Source organism: Sciurus vulgaris (genome assembly GCF_902686455.1).
Source record: "Sciurus vulgaris genome assembly, contig: HiC_scaffold_201_arrow_ctg1, whole genome shotgun sequence".
NCBI classification, from domain to species: domain Eukaryota; kingdom Metazoa; phylum Chordata; class Mammalia; order Rodentia; family Sciuridae; genus Sciurus; species Sciurus vulgaris.
In genome coordinates, this window is record NW_027632855.1 from 1 (window position 1) to 18,787 (window position 18,787).

The window sequence follows — 18,787 nt, forward strand, 5'->3', positions numbered from 1 at the left end:
ACCTGGACCACACATCCTCAGGAGACACAGTGACACAGAGACCGTAGAACACACACTCCTCAGGTGACACTGTGCCACAGAGACCCTAGACCACACACTCCTCAGGAGACAGAGCCACAGAGACCCTGGAACACACACACGTCAGGTGGCACAGTGCCACAAAGACCCTAGACCACACACTCCTCAGGAGACAGAGCCACAAACACCCTAGACCACACACTCTTCAGGTTTCACAGTGCCACATAGAACCTAGACCACACACTCCTCAGGAGACACAGAGCCACAGAGAACCTACTCCACACACTCCTCAGGTGACACAGAGCGACAGAGAACCTAGACCACACAATCCTCAGGAGACAGAGAGCCACAGAGACCATAGTCCACACTTTCCTCAGGAGACAGAGCCAACGACCTAATCCACACACTCCTCAGAAGACAGAGAGCCACAGAGACCCTAGACCACACAGTCCTAGGAGACACAGAGACACAGAGACCCTAGACCACACACTCCTTAGGAGACACAGCCACAGAGACCCTAGACCACACACTCTTCCGGGAACACAGAGGCCACAGAGACCATAGTCCACACATTCCTGAGGAGACACAGAGCCACAGAGACCCTAGACCACAACCACCTGAGGAGACACAGAGCCACAGAGACCCTAGACCACACACTCCTCAGGTGACACAGCCACAGAAACCCTAGACCACACACTCCGCAGGTGACAAAGAGGCACAGAGACCCTAGACGACACACTTCTCAGGAGACACACAGCCACAGAGACCAAGTCCACACATTCCTGAGGAGACACAGAGCCACAGAGACCCTGGACCACAGCCTCCTCAGGAAACACAGAACCACAGATACCCTAGACAACACACTCGTCAGGTGACACAGAGCCACAGAGACCCTAGACCACACACTCTTCAGGTGACACAGTGCCACAGAGACCCTAGACCACACACTCCTCAGGTGACACAGTGCCACAGAGACCCTAGACCACACACTCCTCAGGTGACATAGAGCCACAGAGACCCTAGAAGACACACTCCTCAGGAGACACAGAGCCACAGGGACCATAGTCCACACATTACCCAGGAGACACAGTGCCACATAGACCCTAGAAGACACACTCATCAGGAGACACAGAGCCACAGAGACGCTTGACCACACACTCTTCAGGAGACACAGAGCCAGAAACCCTAGACCACACACTCCTCAGGAGACACACACACAGAGACCCTAGACCACACACTCCTCCGGTGACAAAGAGGCACAGAGACCCTAGACCACACACTTCTCAGGAGACACAGAGCCACAGAGACCATAGTCAACCATTCCTCATGAGACACAAGGCCACAGAGACACTAGAGTACACACTCCTCAGGAGACACAGAGCCACAGAGACCCTAGATCACACACTCTTCAGGTGACATAGAGCCACAGAGAACCTAGACCACACTCCTCAGGAGACATAGAGCCACAGAGACCATGGAACACATACTCCTCAGGAACACAGAGCCATAGAGATCCTACACCACACACTCCTCAGGAGACATAGATCCACAGATACCCTAGACCACACACTCCTCAGGAGACAGTGAGCCACAGAGGCCCTAGACCACACACTCCTCAGGAGACAGTGAGCCACAGAGGCCCTAGACAACACACCCCTCAGGAGACATAGAGCCACAGAGACCCTAGACCACACACTCCTCAGGAGACATAGAGCCACAGAGACCCTAGACCACACACTCCTCAGGTGACAAAGAGGCACAGAGACCCTAGACCACACACTTCTCAGGAGACACAGAGCCACAGAGACCGTAGTCCACAGTTTCTGAGGAGAAACAGAGCCACAGAGACCCTAGACCACAACCTCCTCAGGTGACACAGAGCCACAGAGACCCTAGACCACACACTTCTCCGGGAACACAGAGCCACAGAGACCATAGTCCACACATTCCTGAGGAGACACAGAGCCACAGAGACCCTAGACCACACACCTCTCAGGTGACACAGAGTCACAGAGACCCTGGACCACACATTCCTCAGGAGACCCAGAGCCACAGAGACCCTGGACCACACACTCCTCAGGTGACACAGTGCCACAGAGACCCTAGACCACACACTCCTCAGGTGACACAGTGCCACCAAGACCCTAGACCACACACCTCTCAGGTGAAACAGAGCCACAGAGACCCTGGACCACACATTCCTCAGGAGACCCAGAGCCACAGAGACCCTGGACCACACACTCCTCAGGTGGCACAGTGCCACAGAGACCCTGGACCACACACTCTCAGGTGACAAGGAGCCACAGAGACCCTAGACCACACACTCTTCAGGTGATACACTGCCACAGAGACCGTGGACCACACACTCCTCAGGAGACACAGAGCCACAGAGACCGTGGACCCCACACTCTTCAGGAGACACAGAGCCACAGAGACCGTGGACCACACACTCCTCAGGAGACACAGTGCCACAGAGACCCTAGACCACACACTCCTCAGGTAAAACACTGCCACAGATACCCTGCACCACACACTCTCAAGTGACACATAGCCACAGAGACCCTGGACCACACACTCCTCAGGTGGCACAGAGCCACAGAAACCCTGGACCCACACTGCTCAGGAGACACAGAGCCACAGAGACCCTGGACCACACACTCCTCAGGTGACACAGTGCACCGGAGACCCTGGACCACACACTCTCAGGTGACAAGGAGCCACGGAGACCCTGGACCACACACTCTCAGGTGACAAGGGGCCACAGAGACCCTGGACCACACACTCCTCAGGTGACACAGTGCCACCGAGACCCTAGACCACACACTCCTCAGGAGACACAGAGCCACAGAGACCCTAGACCACACACTCGTCAGGAGACACAGTGCCACAGAGACCCTAGACCACACACCTCTCTGGTGACACAGAGCCACAGAGACCCTGGACCACACACTCCTCAGGTAACACAGTGCCACAGAGACCCTAGACCACACACTCGTCAGGTGACACAGTGCCACAGAGACCCTAGACCACACACTCCTCATGTGACACAGAGCCACAGAGACCCTGGACCTCACACTCCTCAGGAGACACATGCCACAGAGACCCTAGACTGCACACCTCTCAGGTGACACAGTGCCACAGAGACCCTGGACCACAACACTCCTCAGGAGACAACGTGCCACAGAGACCCTAGACCACACACTCCTCAAGAGACCAAGTGCCACAGAGACCCTAGAGCACACACTCCTCAGGTGATACACTGCCACAGAGACCATGGACCACACACTCCACAGGAGACACAGAGCCACAGAGACCGTGGACCCCACACTCCTCAGGAGACAGAGAACCACAGAGATTCTAGAGCACACAAACCTCAGGAGACACAGTATCACAGAATCCCTAGACCACACACTCCTCAGGAGATACAGAGCCACAGAGACCCTAGACCACACCCCTCAGGAGACACGGAGCCACAGAGACCCTAGACCACACACCTCTCAGGTGACACAGAGCCACAGAGACCCTGGACCACACAGTCCTCAGGTAACACAGTGCCACACAGACCCTAGACCTCACACTCCTCAGGAGACACAATGGCACAGAGACCCTGGACCACACACTACTCAGGTGACACAGTGCCACAGAGATCCTAGACCACACACACCTCAGGAGACACAGTGCCACAGAGACCCTAGACCACACACTCCTCAGGTGATACAGTGCCACAGAGACCCTGGACCACACACACCTCAGGAGACACAGTGCCACAGAGACCCTAGACCACACACTCCTCAGGTGATACAGTGCCACAAAGACCGTGGACCACACACTCCTCCGGAGACACAGAGTCACAGAGACCATGGACCACACACTCCTCAGGAGGCACAGTGCCACAGAGACCCTAGACCACACACTCCTCAGGAGATACAGAGCCACAGAGACCATGGACCACACACTCCTCAGGAGACACAGTGCCACAGAGATCCTAGATCACACATACCTCAGGAGACACAGTATCACAGAGTCCCCAGACCACACACTCCTCAGGAGACACAGAACCACAGAGATCCTAGATCACACACACCTCAGGAGACACAGTGCCACAGAGACCCTAGACCACACACTCCTCAGGAGACACAGAACCACAGAGATCCTAGATCACACACACCTCAGGAGACACGGAGCCACAGAGACCCTAGACCACACACTCCTCAGGAGATACGGAGCCACAGAGACCCTAGATCACACACACCTCAGGAGACACAGAACCACAGAGATCCTAGATCACACACACCTCAGGTGACACAGTGCCACAGAGACCCTGGACCACACACTCTCAGGTGACAAGGAGCCACAGAGACCCTAGACCACAAACTCTCAGGTGACAAGGAGCCACAGAGACCCTGGACCACACACTCCTCAGGTGGCACAGAGCCACAGAGACCCTAGACACACACTCCTCAGGTGACACAGTGCCACAGAGACCCTAGACCACACACTCCTCATGTGACACAGTGCCACAGAGACCCTAGACCTCAGATTCCTCAGGATACACAGTGCCACAGAGACCCTAGACGGCACACCTGTCAGGTGACACAGTGCCACACAGACCCTGGACCACACACTCCTCAGGAGACAAAGTGCCACAGAGACCCTAGACCATACACTCCTCAGGTGACACAGTGCCACAGAGACCCTAGACCACACACTCCTCAAGAGACAAAGTGCCACAGAGACCCTAGAGCACACACTCTTCAGGTGATACACTGCCACAGAGACCGTGGACCACACACTCCTCAGGAGACACAGAGCCACAGAGACCGTGGACCCCACACTCCTCAGGAGACACAGAGCCACAGAGACCGTGGACCACACACTCCTCAGGAGACACAGTGCCACAGAGACCCTAGACCACACACTCCTCAGGTAAAACACTGCCACAGATACCCTGCACCACACACTCTCAGGTGACACATAGCCACAGAGACCTTGGACCACACACTCCTCAGGTGGCACAGAGCCACAGAGACCCTGGACCCACACAGCTCAGGAGACACAGAGCCACAGAGACCCTGGACCACACATCATCAGGTGACACAGTGCACCGGAGACCCTGGACCACACACTCTCAGGTGACAAGGAGCCACGGAGACCCTGGACCACACACTCTCAGGTGACAAGGGGCCACAGAGACCCTGGACCACACACTCCTCAGGTGACACAGTGCCACCGAGACCCTAGACCACACACTCCTCAGGAGACACGGAGCCACAGAGACCCTAGACCACACACTCCTCAGGAGACACAGTGCCACAGAGACCCTCAACCACACACCTCTCTGGTGACACAGAGCCACAGAGACCCTGGACCACACACTCCTCAGGTAACACAGTGCCACAGAGACCCTAGACCTCACACTCCTCAGGAGACACAGTGCCACAGAGACCCTAGACCACACACCTCTCAGGTGACACAGAGCCACAGAAACCCTGGACCACACACTCCTCAGGTGACACAGTGCACCGGCGACTCTGGACCACACACTCTCAGGTGACAAGGAGCCACGGAGACCCTGGACCACACACTCTCAGGTGACAAGGGGCCACAGAGACCCTGGACCACACCCTCCTCAGGTGACACAGTGCCACCGAGACCCTAGACCACACACTCCTCAGGAGACACAGAGCCACAGAGACCCTAGACCACACACTCGTCAGGAGACACAGTGCCACAGAGACCCTAGACCACACACCTCTCTGGTGACACAGAGCCACAGAGACCCTGGACCACACACTCCTCAGGTAACACAGTGCCACAGAGACCCTAGACCTCACACTCCTCAGGAGACACAGTGCCACAGAGATCCTAGACCACACACCTCTCAGGTGACACAGAGCCACAGAGACCCTGGACCACACACCTCTCAGGTGAAACAGAGCCACAGAGACCCTGGACCACACATTCCTCAGGAGACACAGTGCCACAGAGACCCTGGACCACACACTCCTCAGGTGACACAGTGCCACCGAGACCCTAGACCACACACTTCTCAGGTGAAACAGAGCCACAGAGACCCTGGACCACACATTCCTCAGGAGACACAGTGCCACAGAGACCCTGGACCACACACTCCTCAGGTGACACAGTGCCACAGAGACCCTGGACGACACACTCTCAGGTGATAAGGAGCCACAGAGACCCTAGACCACACACTCTCAGGTGACAAGGAGCCACAGAGACCCTAGACCACACACTCCTCAGGAGACAAAGTGCCACAGAGACCCTAGACCACACACTCCTCAGGAGACACAGAGCCACAGAGACCCTAGACCACACACTCCTCAGGAGACACAGTGCCACAGAGATCCTAGACCACACTCCTCAGGAGACACACAGCCACAGGGACCCAGGTCCACACTCTCCTCAGGAGACACACAGCCACAGGGACCCAGGTCCACACACTCCTCAGGGGACACACAGCCACAGGGACCCTGGACCACACACTCCTCAGGAGACACACAGCCACAGGGACCCAGGTCCACACTCCCCTCAGGAGACACACAGCCACAGAGACCCTAGACAACACACGCCTCAGGAGACACAGTGCCACAGAGACCCTGAACCACACACTCCTCAGGAGACACACAGCCACAGGAACCCAGGTCCACACTCTCCTCAGGAGACACAGAGCCACAGAGACCCTGGACCACACACTCCTCAGGAGACACACAGCCACAAGGCCCAGGTCCACACTCTCCTCAGGAGACACAGAGCCACAGAGACCCTGGACCACACACTCCTCAGGAGACACAGTGCCACAGAGACCCTGGACCACACACTCCTCAGGAAACACAGAGCCACAGAGACCCTGGACCACACACTCCTAAGGAGACACAGTGCCACAGAGACCCTAGACCACACACTCCTCAGGATACACAGTGCCACACAGACCCTAGACCACACACTCCTCAGGTGACACAGAGCCACAGAAACCCTGGACCACACACTCGTCCGGTGACACAGAGCCACAGAGACCCTGGACCACACACTCCTCAGGAGACACAGTGCCACAGAGACCCTGGACCACACACTCCTCAGGTGACACAGAGCCACAGAGACCCTGGACCACACACTCCTCAGGTGACACAGAGCCACAGAGACCTGGACCACACACTCCTCCGGTGTGTCTTCCTGTTTAATTGTACGAGACTCGTTCACCTCCTGGGGAATGTTTTCTCCGTCCTGCCATGGCCGTTGGTGGAGTCTCACTGGTGGGGTCTGCCTTGTGCTGGGTCTCTGGCCTGTCTCCCTCTACCAGGCAGTTCTACCCATTTTCAAGTGTGGTATTGCAATATTCCACTGTCCTTCACCTCCATCCTTTTGCTGCACATATCCTTTTGATTGGTGGTAAGTGCATGAGTCTCCATGACTGCCATGGTCCTTCCTGACCCCACCTTCCTTGAGTACATGATGTTCTCCTCTTCACCTTCTCCTTTGACTTGCATTGTCTTGTCTTGTAAAGCATAGCCACCTGCTTTTTTGGAGACTGCATACATGGAATAGCTTTTTCATCCTTTTACTGTCAATCTATGTGTCCTCAGAACTAAAGTGAGACACTTAAGAGAACAGACACGTGTATGCGGATCACACATCCTATCCACAGGCCCATCTGAGAATCCATTCCTTCTTAGAGTGACCACTGCTAAGGGAGGACTGCCGTCATTGTGTACTTGCTCATCCTGTGGGCTTTCCTCATCTTCCCCCTCCCCTTTTTTCTTTTACTATTTTAAATGTATTTGCCTACTGGTTCATGGCCCCAAGATGAAAAATCTCTGCATCACATTATTGAGGAATTCCTGTATGTGACAACTGCTGTTTCCAGGACCATTTTCAGAAGTCTAACTACAATATTTCTTGTGTGGGGTTTTCAGGTTCATCTTACTTAGAATTCCTTAACTCCTTGGATATTTATGATCCTCTTTCCATCAGACTTGGTGAGTGTTCAGCCACTATTCTCTGTGTCCTCTCGTTCTGAGTCTCTCAAAATGTGTATGTCGGTCACCTGGGAGTCCCCTCTCCCTTGAACTTTTCCTTTTCAACCTTTTCCTGTTCTGTTCCACACCTCTATGATTTCCATTGTCCTATTTTCTAGTTTTCTGGTGCTACCTTTGATTCCCTCTAGTGAATTTCTCACTTGAGTTATTGTACTTCTCAGCCCCAGGATTTCCTTCTGGTTTCTTGTTGGTTTTTCTGTCCCTTTTTTGATCTTTTCATTTTGTTCATACATCATGTTAACTTTTTCCACCGCTTTCCTTGCTCTTTGAGAATCTCGGGTTTTCAAGTCCCTAAGTACCTGTCTAGGGTACCTGCCATCGTTGCTTTGCCAGGGAGGTGTTGCTTTCCTTTCTTTAAACAGACCATGCTTTCCTGTGTCCTTGTCTGCCTTTTGTCTTCTTGCTGTAACTGGAAATCTGAATCTGTTAACATGCAACTGAGAAGCAGACTCCCTACTTCCCAGGGCTCCTGGGCTTCACGCTCGCTGTTGATGGCGGTCTGCTGTCTGTGTGGGATCGGCAGACCAGCAGCCTTCCCGGGCTCCTCCGGGCCTTTCCTTGGGCACGCACAGCTGCTCTCTACATTTCCTGGGAACACAGAGCTGTCAACTGCCCTAGGCATCAGTGTCTGGCTCCACAAGGGGAAAGAGGCAAAAGGAGGGGAAGGCTGGGAGCAGGAAGTCACCACCGCCCAGGGAGGGACCTGCAGTCGGCAGGCAGAGCAGACCCTGGATGGTTAGGACGTGGTTCTTTTGCCACCTCAGCTCCCACCAGCTGTGCACAGGCTCCCCCAGGAACAGGTGCCCAGCGGCCTGCCAGGGTGGTGGGGTGCACACCTGCTGCGGGGCTAAGAGCTGAAAGGGACCAGTGTTAACTATGATTTCCTTCCAGCCTGGAAGTTGTGGGCCTTCCAGGCTCCTGAGTAGTCACGTCTGGCAGACCCTGCTGCGTGAGACCACTGTCCAGGTGGGGAGATGCTGGTGCTCCCACCCAGCTCTGCCATATTTCCAGAATGTGTTCATAATCTTATTCTTTTTCTGAAAGTCAAACCTTTAAAATCTGCTTCAGCTTCTAGGATTGAGGAAAAAAGTCGAGGAGTAAATGTCCTCTGCACTATGGACATTCAGGAAGCAGCGCCCAGGTGCCCCACAGCCCATGCCCACCCTGGCCTCCTTCCTGGCCCCCAGTGTGGGGGCAGCGGTGGCAGGACCCCCCAGCCGCTGCAGACGCAGGGCTGCTTGGGCATCAGCACACAGCAGGTGTTCTTCGTGGAGCCAGAACAATTCAGACAACCCTGAACCAAGACACAGAGCTTGTTTAAAATGCCCATGCGCGTTTTATTAATAAAAACTAACAGTGCCAAGTTAAACAAGTCAAACAATTAAAGTCTCTTCATATTCCATAAAATATTACAGAAAATTTTATTTGTGTTTCAATAAAAAGACTATTGTTTCAGAACAGGCAGCTAACAGCAACTGTGCAGTTAACGGTTTTCTGTGAATAAATTTTAAAAGAGACTACTGCCTGTCCTTAAATTCCTTTTTCTTTTTATAAAAAAAGAACTATTAAAAATGATTGACAAATTTTGAGTTAAAAAACTGTTAAAACATTCTCTATGTTTAATTTCAACTTTATAATAGATTACAGGAAGATGCTTACGAAACAAATACGACATTTGTTTCAGTACATGTCTTTAAATGATAGAATTATAAGTATGTAAACAACTATATAATAAAAAGTTTCCAAATGTTGCCTGTAAGAAATCAGGCAAATTTTACCATAAGCAATGACCCTTCCCGACAGTCTCCACAGCTGCACCAGCGTGGCTGTAACTCACTAAACACACACAGAGAAAAGAAGTACTTCGCAATCCGATACTGCAGTAGAGAAGCGCCCGCCCGCAGGGCTGGCGGCCGGCGTCACTCACGGAGAAGCGCAACGCGAGGTCAGGGCCTCACCTCTGTCCTGTGCTGCGCGTGGTCTCCTGCTGGAGCGTCCCCACAGCCAGCCAGTGAGCACTGCCCGCGGGGCACGGCACGGCCTCAGCAGACCCAGCGAGCACAGGCAGGAGTGGACTCTGAACTTAGAAGAAAACGTGCTGTGGGCCTGTGTGCAGGCTCCACGTCGCAGGGGTGGCCGTGTCCACGGCAGGACGGGAACCCGGTCAGTCCTTTCTCATCGACTCTGTGGCTGACCAGCATCCTCTTCTTGGGAGAAGCCAAAAAGAAACAAAGCCCACCCTGAAGGCAGCAGTCTCTCTGTGCAGTGCTCCCTGAAGCCGGCGGCTGGGGGTCAGTCCTCTTCCTCGTTCTCGTTGAACTCGTCGTCATCGTCCTCGTCCTCCCCCACGTAGGACACAGGGGTCTCCACCCGGGAGCCACTGTACTGAGACCCGTTGGAGCTTGTGGCCAGCATTCCGTCCGCACCGTTGCTCAGGTCACTGCGGGGATGGGGCCATACAGGGCGGTCAGTGGCATGGCCCACTCTGCCCAACCCAAAGACAAGCCACCTGTGTCCCAGCAGGCTTGGTTTTTAAATGATGTGGCACAAAGGAAGCTCGCACGTCCATGACAAGGCCTCACCCCGTCCTGGGTGGCGTCCTGCCCCTGTCCTGCCCCAGACCTGACACAAGGGCAGGTCGCAGCCCACACAGCCAGATGCCCGAGCCCGCTCCCAGGACTCACTGGCCCAGGCCAGGAAAGCGAGGAGTATAGTGCGCGTGGCCCACGTGGAGACCATGGGTGCACCCGCAGAGGCTGGGTGCTGCCAGCAGGCACACGCCCCGGACCATACCAGCAGAGAGGTGCACACGTGGGTGAACGTGGACAGCAAGCAAACCCAGCCCCGCGCCCTCTGTCAGCACCAGCCAAGTTCAACTCAGCCTGCTGCAATCGGCACAGCACAGTAAGAACCAGCACCAGCTGTGCTTGGCAGAAATGCCCGTCTGGGAGCGGAGTGGGACCTGGCCTCAGTGGCTCCCTCAGCCCCCACAGCCTACAAACACCTAGGTGCCACAAGCCCACCCTCGGGACCAGTTTCCGTTCTCCGGGTTTTTCTGCAGTACTAGGGATCAAACCCAGGGCACTGCGCCACTGATGTAGGCCCAGGCCTTTTGCTTTATTTTGGGACAGGGTCTTATCAACTTGCCTGGGCTGACCTGAACCTGCAACCCTCCTGCCTCAGCCCTGAGCAGGGACTACAGAGCTGGGACCACTGAGTGGCCACCACGCTGCCCCAGTTAGTTTTCTTGTGAAATGGCTCCGGCTGTGTCTCCCTCATTGCAAACGCTGCTGAGTCTGGGAAGTTGAGACCGTGAAAAGGACAACCTGAAGATAAAACCTGACACCCAGATTCCACCCTCAGGAACCTCTGCCAGCATTTTGCAGACTGACACTCACGACCCACGAGGTACAAATTCAGGATGAAGAGCAGGCCTACAGGATGCCACCCGGGTCCCACTGCACTGCCACCTGCCTGCCCCGCAGCGCTCCTCCAACAGTGCCCAGTGCCCTGTGGGCCTGCCCCTCCTGTGTGGCCCGCCCCTCACGCCAGTGGCTGCGGAGCACCTATTCACCACACCGTGGACGGGCCGGGATTTGTCAGTTCAGCCCTGCTGACTTACCTAGGTTCTAAGAAACAAGGCCAGTGTTTCAGGGATGCGTGGGCCTGCCCTAAAGCCACACCACCTGAGGTCTTCAGAGATGCGTGGGCCTGCCCTAAAGCCATACCACCTGAGGTCTTCAGGGATGCATGGGCCTGCCCTAAAGCCGCACCACCTGAGGTCCTGAGGGATGCGTGGGCCTGCCCTAAAGCCGCACCACCTGAGGTCCTGAGGGATGCGTGGGCCTGCCCTAAAGCCACACCACCTGAGGTCTTGAGGGATGCGTGGGCCTGCCCTAAAGCCGCACCACCTGAGGTCTTGAGGGATGCGTGGGCCTGCCCTAAAGCCACACCACCTGAGGTCTTGAGGGATGCGTGGGCCTGCCCTAAAGCCGCACCACCTGAGGTCTTCAGGGATGCGTGGGCCTGCCCTAAAGCCACACCACCTGAGGTCTTCAGGGATGCGTGGGCCTGCCCTAAAGCCACACCACCTGAGGTCTTGAGGGATGCGTGGGCCTGCCCTAAAGCCACACCACCTGAGGTCTTCAGGGATGCGTGGGCCTGCCCTAAAGCCGCACCACCTGAGGTCCTGAGGGATGCGTGGGCCTGCCCTAAAGCCACACCACCTGAGGTCTTCAGGGATGCGTGGGCCTGCCCTAAAGCCACACCACCTGAGGTCTTCAGGGATGCGTGGGCCTGCCCTAAAGCCGCACCACCTGAGGTCCTGAGGGATGCGTGGGCCTGCCCTAAAGCCACACCACCTGAGGTCTTGAGGGATGCGTGGGCCTGCCCTAAAGCCGCACCACCTGAGGTCTTCAGGGATGCGTGGGCCTGCCCTAAAGCCGCACCACCTGAGGTCTTGAGGGATGCGTGGGCCTGCCCTAAAGCCACACCACCTGAGGTCTTCAGGGATGCGTGGGCCTGCCCTAAAGCCGCACCACCTGAGGTCTTGAGGGATGCGTGGGCCTGCCCTAAAGCCACACCACCTGAGGTCTTGAGGGATGCGTGGGCCTGCCCTAAAGCCACACCACCTGAGGTCTTGAGGGATGCGTGGGCCTGCCCTAAAGCCACACCACCTGAGGTCTTCAGGGATGCGTGGGCCTGCCCTAAAGCCGCACCACCTGAGGTCCTGAGGGATGCGTGGGCCTGCCCTAAAGCCGCACCACCTGAGGTCCTGAGGGATGCGTGGGCCTGCCCTAAAGCCGCACCACCTGAGGTCCTGAGGGATGCGTGGGCCTGCCCTAAAGCCGCACCACCTGAGGTCCTGAGGGATGCGTGGGCCTGCCCTAAAGCCGCACCACCTGAGGTCTTGAGGGATGCGTGGGCCTGCCCTAAAGCCGCACCACCTGAGGTCTTGAGGGATGCGTGGGCCTGCCCTAAAGCCGCACCACCTGAGGTCCTGAGGGATGCGTGGGCCTGCCCTAAAGCCACACCACCTGAGGTCTTGAGGGATGCGTGGGCCTGCCCTAAAGCCACACCACCTGAGGTCTTGAGGGATGCGGGGGCCTGCCCTAAAGCCACACCACCTGAGGTCTTGAGGGATGCGTGGGCCTGCCCTAAAGCCACACCACCTGAGGTCTTGAGGGATGCGTGGGCCTGCCCTAAAGCCACACCACCTGAGGTCCTGAGGGATGTGTGGGCCTGCCCTAAAGCCACACCACCTGAGGTCTTGAGGGATGTGTGGGCCTGCCCTAAAGCCACACCACCTGAGGTCCTGAGGGATGTGTGGGCCTGCCCTAAAGCCACACCACCTGAGGTCCTGAGGGATGTGTGGGCCTGCCCTAAAGCCACACCACCTGAGGTCTTCAGGGATGCGTGGGCCTGCCCTAAAGCCACACCACCTGAGGTCCTGAGGGATGCGTGGGCCTGCCCTAAAGCCGCACCACCTGAGATCTGACAGTGACCGCCTTGGCCTTCACTGTGAAGGCGGCCAGCACCTACCATCAGTGCTGGACAGACCTAGGATAGCCTTCTGCTCCGGGGGACTGCGGGCCCAGAGGCTAGACACATGCTTACTTAAACCAGATGCAAAGTTAGAAAAGGAAACGCACGGTGTGATCTCAAAAGCACTTCACGAGAATCAAAGGGAGGTCCTGGCAGCAATCTTGTCACTGGGGCAGGGGCATGGAGGTCCCCCTCCCAGGGTGCTGTCTGTTGGAGCAGAAAGCACGCCTGACTCTCAACTCTGAGGGTGAAAAAGCTCTTCTCACAGGACGAGGATGAAGACGGTGGGCTCCCTGGCCTGTGCCCAGGGCGGAAGGTCCCACCACACCACCCCCAGCTGGCTCACCTGGCTGACAGCCTTGTGCCGTTGGAGGCGGAGCCTGCCGAGGTGAGGAGCACACCTCCGATGGATCCCTGAGCCATTTCTGCAAAGAGGAGGGGGTTGCAAAGCCCAGAAACACCAAAGGAGCAAGGGTCGGCGCAGCTGGGGAGCGGGGGGCCGAGGAAGCCTGCACCACACAAGAGCCCACCCGCCCCCAAGGTGGCCAGGGCCTACACATGGCCCGCTCCCCAGCCATGGGTCGGCCAGACTGTCGCAGGCCCCGGGGGGAGCGGTCCCTGACCTTTGGAGTGCGTCCACCCAGCCAGGGACCACAGGAGGTTGGGCATCTCTGCACACTCACCAAGGCCGTCCCTCAGGCCTGCAGCCAAAGCCCTGATGCTGCAGCAAAGAGGTCACCAGACAGGGGCCCAGGGCCCAAGCCCACTGCTCCCCACACGCCCCCAATGAGAGCAACACCCGACAACTCGGCAGCACCTGCTGGCTGGCCGCGGCCAGTGGCACCCCCAGGACAGCCCGCCCCCTCTGGCTCTGCCTCGGCTCAAGGCCTCACACACACCAAAGGCCACCCAGGGCTCCAATTGCACCCACGTTCGCAGGACCGTGCTCAGGCCAGGGCAGGACTGACCTGTCACGTATGGTTCCAGGGCCTTGGGTACCAAGCTTCTGGCCATCTTGAGGTCTTCGGCGGAGCAGCTCCCGGACTCCAGCCCGCAGGCCATGCCCATGCGCTTGAGCACCTCAATATCGTCGTGGATCTCAAAGGTGTTGTCGAAGTTGAACAGGTACTCGAACCTGTGGGGCAGGGGCGTCAGCAGGCCTCCGGGCGAGGCCCTCTCACTGGCGAGGCCCGGGCTGCCCACAGCCATACCCACCCCCGGTCCTTGTGGCCGCGTCTCTGTACAAAACTTAAGAACTCAGACGCAAAGGAAGAGAGGCTCGCACGTCTGTAAACAGCGGTCCACGCCCCAGACACCGCCTGGCGCATGGACGTCCCGCCAGCAGCACACGCTGGCCGCGGCCGCCAGGGACAGCGCACGTTCCCACAGTGCTAGCATTGAGCACTAAGGACGCTCCTGTGGGCTTCTCCCGCGAGGACGCCGGCCACGCACTTGTCATTGGAGATGCTGCAGTCGATGACAGTCTTCCTACTGGTGTTGACGATGATGAAGGGCAGGTGGATGACCGAGTTGGGCGGGGGCGGCCGTCGGGCCTGCTGCTCTGCCTGGCGGTTTCTCTGCACCAAGTTCTTGAAGGCAATTTGCTAAAAAAGAACAGCAGGCAATCTGCATGGCCAGGGCCACCAGCAGGGCAGGCCCTGGTCTCAGAGATGTCCATACCACTCCTATGGGCACCTTGAGACCAGGCCCCACTGTTGGGAGGGACACGGGAAGCCGAGACTTCAGAGGACGGATCCGTCCCTGGGAGAAGGCAAGGTGTGGAGAGCAGACCAGCATGGTGCCTGCGCTGGCCCACGCTGGCCCATGCGGCCACACCCACGGGCAGGGCTGACCCTGGGCCTGCGCATCCTGGACACCAGCCCTCAGTGAGTCGCAGCGAGGTTTCAGGTAGTGGATGTGGTGCTACTGAGGGGCTGGGGCCTGCCCCGCTCTGGCCTCTAGGTGCCACTGGATGGCCACAGTTCCCCCAGGCTGTGGCCTTTCACCCTGTGAGCCCAACCTCCTATCACTCCTTCTTGGAAGGTTCTAGCACACCTTGGCTGGGGTGTTGGCCTGCCTCCACAAGCCCCCGCAAGCATGTCACCTTCACTGTCACCCCCATGCTAGACGCTGGACCCTGGGCTCTCCATGGAGACGTCCAGCTCCAGGGCCACCGCACAGTCACCAGCCTGACCACCTGGCTGCCCAAACAAAAGGTGTCAGACCACAAGGCCCGCATTCCCTGGCCTGGACACGGAGGGGCCCTCAGTGCTGCATGGGTGAGAACTGTGCCCTGGTGTTTGGGGCTCGCACCGCAGGAGGCCACACACACATGCAGGGCCTCTGCCAGCTGCCGCACACCGCTACCTGCAGGATGAGCTCCTGGAGCTGAGACTGCTTCTGCTTGATCCTCTCCAGGCGCCGCTGCCTCTCCACCTGCAAATAGAGGGTGTTGCCATGGGGCGCAGCGCCCGGCCCGCACAGCCCCAGGGCCAGCTCGCTCTAAGGACCGCCCTGCACCGCGCCAGAGTGGCGGGCTCCAGACGAGAACCAGGTCTGGGCCTGGAAGGACGCCCAGCCCCCTCCTTGCGAGTTCCACAGGGGACTGAGAAGCCGTCCACTAGGGCTCAGACCCAGTGGCCAACAGCGGCAGCTCCAGGGCCCTGCAGCCAGATGCAAATGCCCCATGACAGCCCGAGACAGTGGGGACACACACCCGCCCACAGACTGCCCCGCACCCAAGGGACCGGGCAGCACACCCCATCCACAGAGGGAGCCAGGCAGCAGCCCACCTCCAGGTTCTGGCACTCCTGGGCAGAGTTGGTGGGCAGCCCGATCCACTTGATCTCCTTCTTCTCCTTGGAGATGATGTTCATGGCCATCAGCACGTTTAAGGCATCATAGACTCGCCGCCTTATGTTCTTCTGGTCATACGCCTGGGGGCACAGCAACAGTCTTCCAAGTGCTCTGAGTGCAAGGCGCAGGCCAGGGCGCCCTCGGGGCGGAGGCCAGGGGCACCTTAGGGTCAGAGGCACAGGGGCATCCTAGGGCAGAGGCCAGGGGCACCTAAGGGGCAGAGGCACAGGGGCATCCTAGGACAGAGGCACAGGGGCATCCTAGGGCAGAGAGGCACAGGGGCACCTAAGGGGCAGAGGCACCGGGGCATCCTGGGGCAGAGGCACAGGGGCATCCTGGGGCAGAGGCACAGGGGCATCCTAGGGCAGAGGCCCGGGGGCACCCTCGGGGACACAGGCATAGGCCCTGCCTGGGGGGAACCCCGTCCCAGGCTGGGCTCCTCCTGGGCTCTGCGGGACTTCCTGCTGACCCCACCAGCAGGCCCACAGCCTGAGGGGACTCACCGATTCGCTGGGCAGGATGTGGCTGTCGGCTGCACTGAACTCGGCCACCAGCTCGTCCGCCACCTCGTTGTAGGACGTGGTCCCCTTGCGCTGCACCTTCTCGCACACCTTCATGGAGAAGTGCCGCAGGCCCTTGCCGTGTTTCTCCCCTTTCCTGTTGCGCTTCCTTGAAACACACAAGAGAGGCGTCAGCAGCGGCCGCAGCCCAATGCTCCACACCAAAGACAGCAGCTGCGGGGCAGCCGCCCACGGCTCCCACGGAGGACACAGCGGGCACCAGTGTATAGGAGGGAAAGAACGTCAGGGCCAGGTCGCACTCTGTGCCTGCGAGTGTCGGGGCCAAGGGGTTGCCACGGAGAGCGGGACCCAAGGACACCAACCATCATCAGAGCAGGACACTGTGGTCCAGATCCAGGAACATTTAGGGCAAATGTCTGCAGGCAGTCATGACCTAAGGCAGGCACCTGGCAACAGCAGGTGCAGGCCACTAGGGGACAGCGAGCGAGCAGGCGCTCCCACGGCCACACCCAGAAACCAAGGCCACCTGTTCCCACAGGCCTGTCTCTCAGCTGAGGACGTCTGCCTCAGGCCAGCACCGGGGCAGCTTTACGCAGCAAGCTCCTCGGGACAGGCACCGCTGGCCTCCGAGAAGACCGTTCCCTGACAGGCTCCTTGGCAGGACGGCCCGGGAGAGGCTGAGAGGCTGGGCGAGCGGCCAGGAGCCCACGCGGCCAAGGTCGGGGACAGCCTGGGCAGGCGCGCATGGGCAGGCGCGCAGGCAGGGTGCTCACCCAGCAGACCAGGGCGAGGACTCGGAGGGCTGGTTCTGGGACGTGAAGTGCGCGCTGGGTGTGTGTGGGCTCCCCACCACGATGGTGCTGGAGGCCGCGGGCCTCTGGGGTGTGCCGATCACCTGCAGCCAGGAGAGTTCAGGGCAGTCAGAAAATGCCCACAGCAGTCCCTCAGTGAGGAGAGCCCGCCGAGCCACACGCCACCAGGCGGGCCCTCCAGATGGCCACCGCTGCCCGCACCCCAGCCACCTGCTCCGGTTACAGCACCAGAATCCACCTGCCCGTCAAGGAGGGCAGAGGGCAGGTTTCGGGCCACGTGGCCCCGCAGGCTCCGGTGCCCTGGCTCAGGGCAGAAGGCCCACAGGTGCACAGCCAGGGCCCACTAAGACCACCCTTCCCGGACGGGTCCCCAGCATGGGCAGATGGCCCCTTGCGTGAGGAAGAGTGCTGGGCACAGATCTGCAGAAGCGCCCTTCTCCTGCTCTGCCTGCCTGGCATGGCAGCCTCTGATGCTGTGCTGGGGGGCCACCCAGGCTCCCACTGACCCACCCATCCCGGGATCTGCACCATCCATGGAGGGAAGAGGCTTGCCCTGGGCGCAGCCATAGCAGCCCTCCCAGGGCTACAGGCGTGGCAGGCTGGGCACACGGACCAGCAGGGCGCTCCCCACCTCCCGGGCAGCCTGCTGCAGAGGGAGCAGGTCGACGGCTGACAGCAGCAGTGCCCTGCCCCAGGGACACGGGGACGGCCAAGGACAGGAGAGAACTGGAGGTGCACGCAGCAGGGCAAGAGGAGGAGGCGGTGGCAGGAAGGAAGGCTCCCAGGGTCAGAGGACAGTGGGAGGCTGTGAGGGCAGCAGCCATCCGGCTGGCATGGCCAGCAGAAGACCCAGGACAAGACACAGGCCACATCATCTGGGAAGGGCCGCCCAGGATGTGGACAGTGGGGGCCACCAGCACGGGGTTTCTGCTTGCACCTGAAGCCCAGGTCCCTGGAGCAGGGTGGCCACTTGGCCACTTGA

At 58.5% G+C, this 18,787-nt stretch overlaps 1 protein-coding gene across 1 annotated transcript; it reads right to left on the bottom strand.

The window, feature by feature from the left end:
* Positions 1 to 9,385: 9,385 nt before the first annotated feature.
* On the bottom strand, positions 9,386 to 17,882 carry LOC306652422 (transcription factor Dp-1). Its single transcript, XM_079125325.1, has 8 exons — positions 17,767 to 17,882; positions 16,976 to 17,141; positions 16,409 to 16,552; positions 15,984 to 16,052; positions 15,069 to 15,220; positions 14,585 to 14,751; positions 13,963 to 14,041; positions 9,386 to 10,512 (listed from the first exon to the last, which is right to left on the bottom strand). The coding sequence occupies exons 2-8, from the start codon at positions 17,087 to 17,089 to the stop codon at positions 10,365 to 10,367; spliced, it is 873 nt and encodes a 290-aa protein (XP_078981451.1). The 5' UTR covers positions 17,090 to 17,141; positions 17,767 to 17,882; the 3' UTR covers positions 9,386 to 10,364.
* Between the last annotated feature and the right edge of the window lie 905 nt (positions 17,883 to 18,787).

Coding starts and splice junctions, on each gene's coding strand:
- LOC306652422 (XM_079125325.1), bottom strand. CDS start 17,089: ATGAAGGTGTGCGAGAAGGTGCAGCGCAAGGGGACCACGTCCTACAAC. Junction 16,053..16,408: donor AGGAGTGCCAGAACCTGGAG/GTGGGCTGCTGC, acceptor CTCTATTTGCAG/GTGGAGAGGCAGCGGCGCCT. Junction 14,042..14,584: donor CCTGGAACCATACGTGACAG/GTCAGTCCTGCC, acceptor TCCTCTTTGCAG/AAATGGCTCAGGGATCCATC.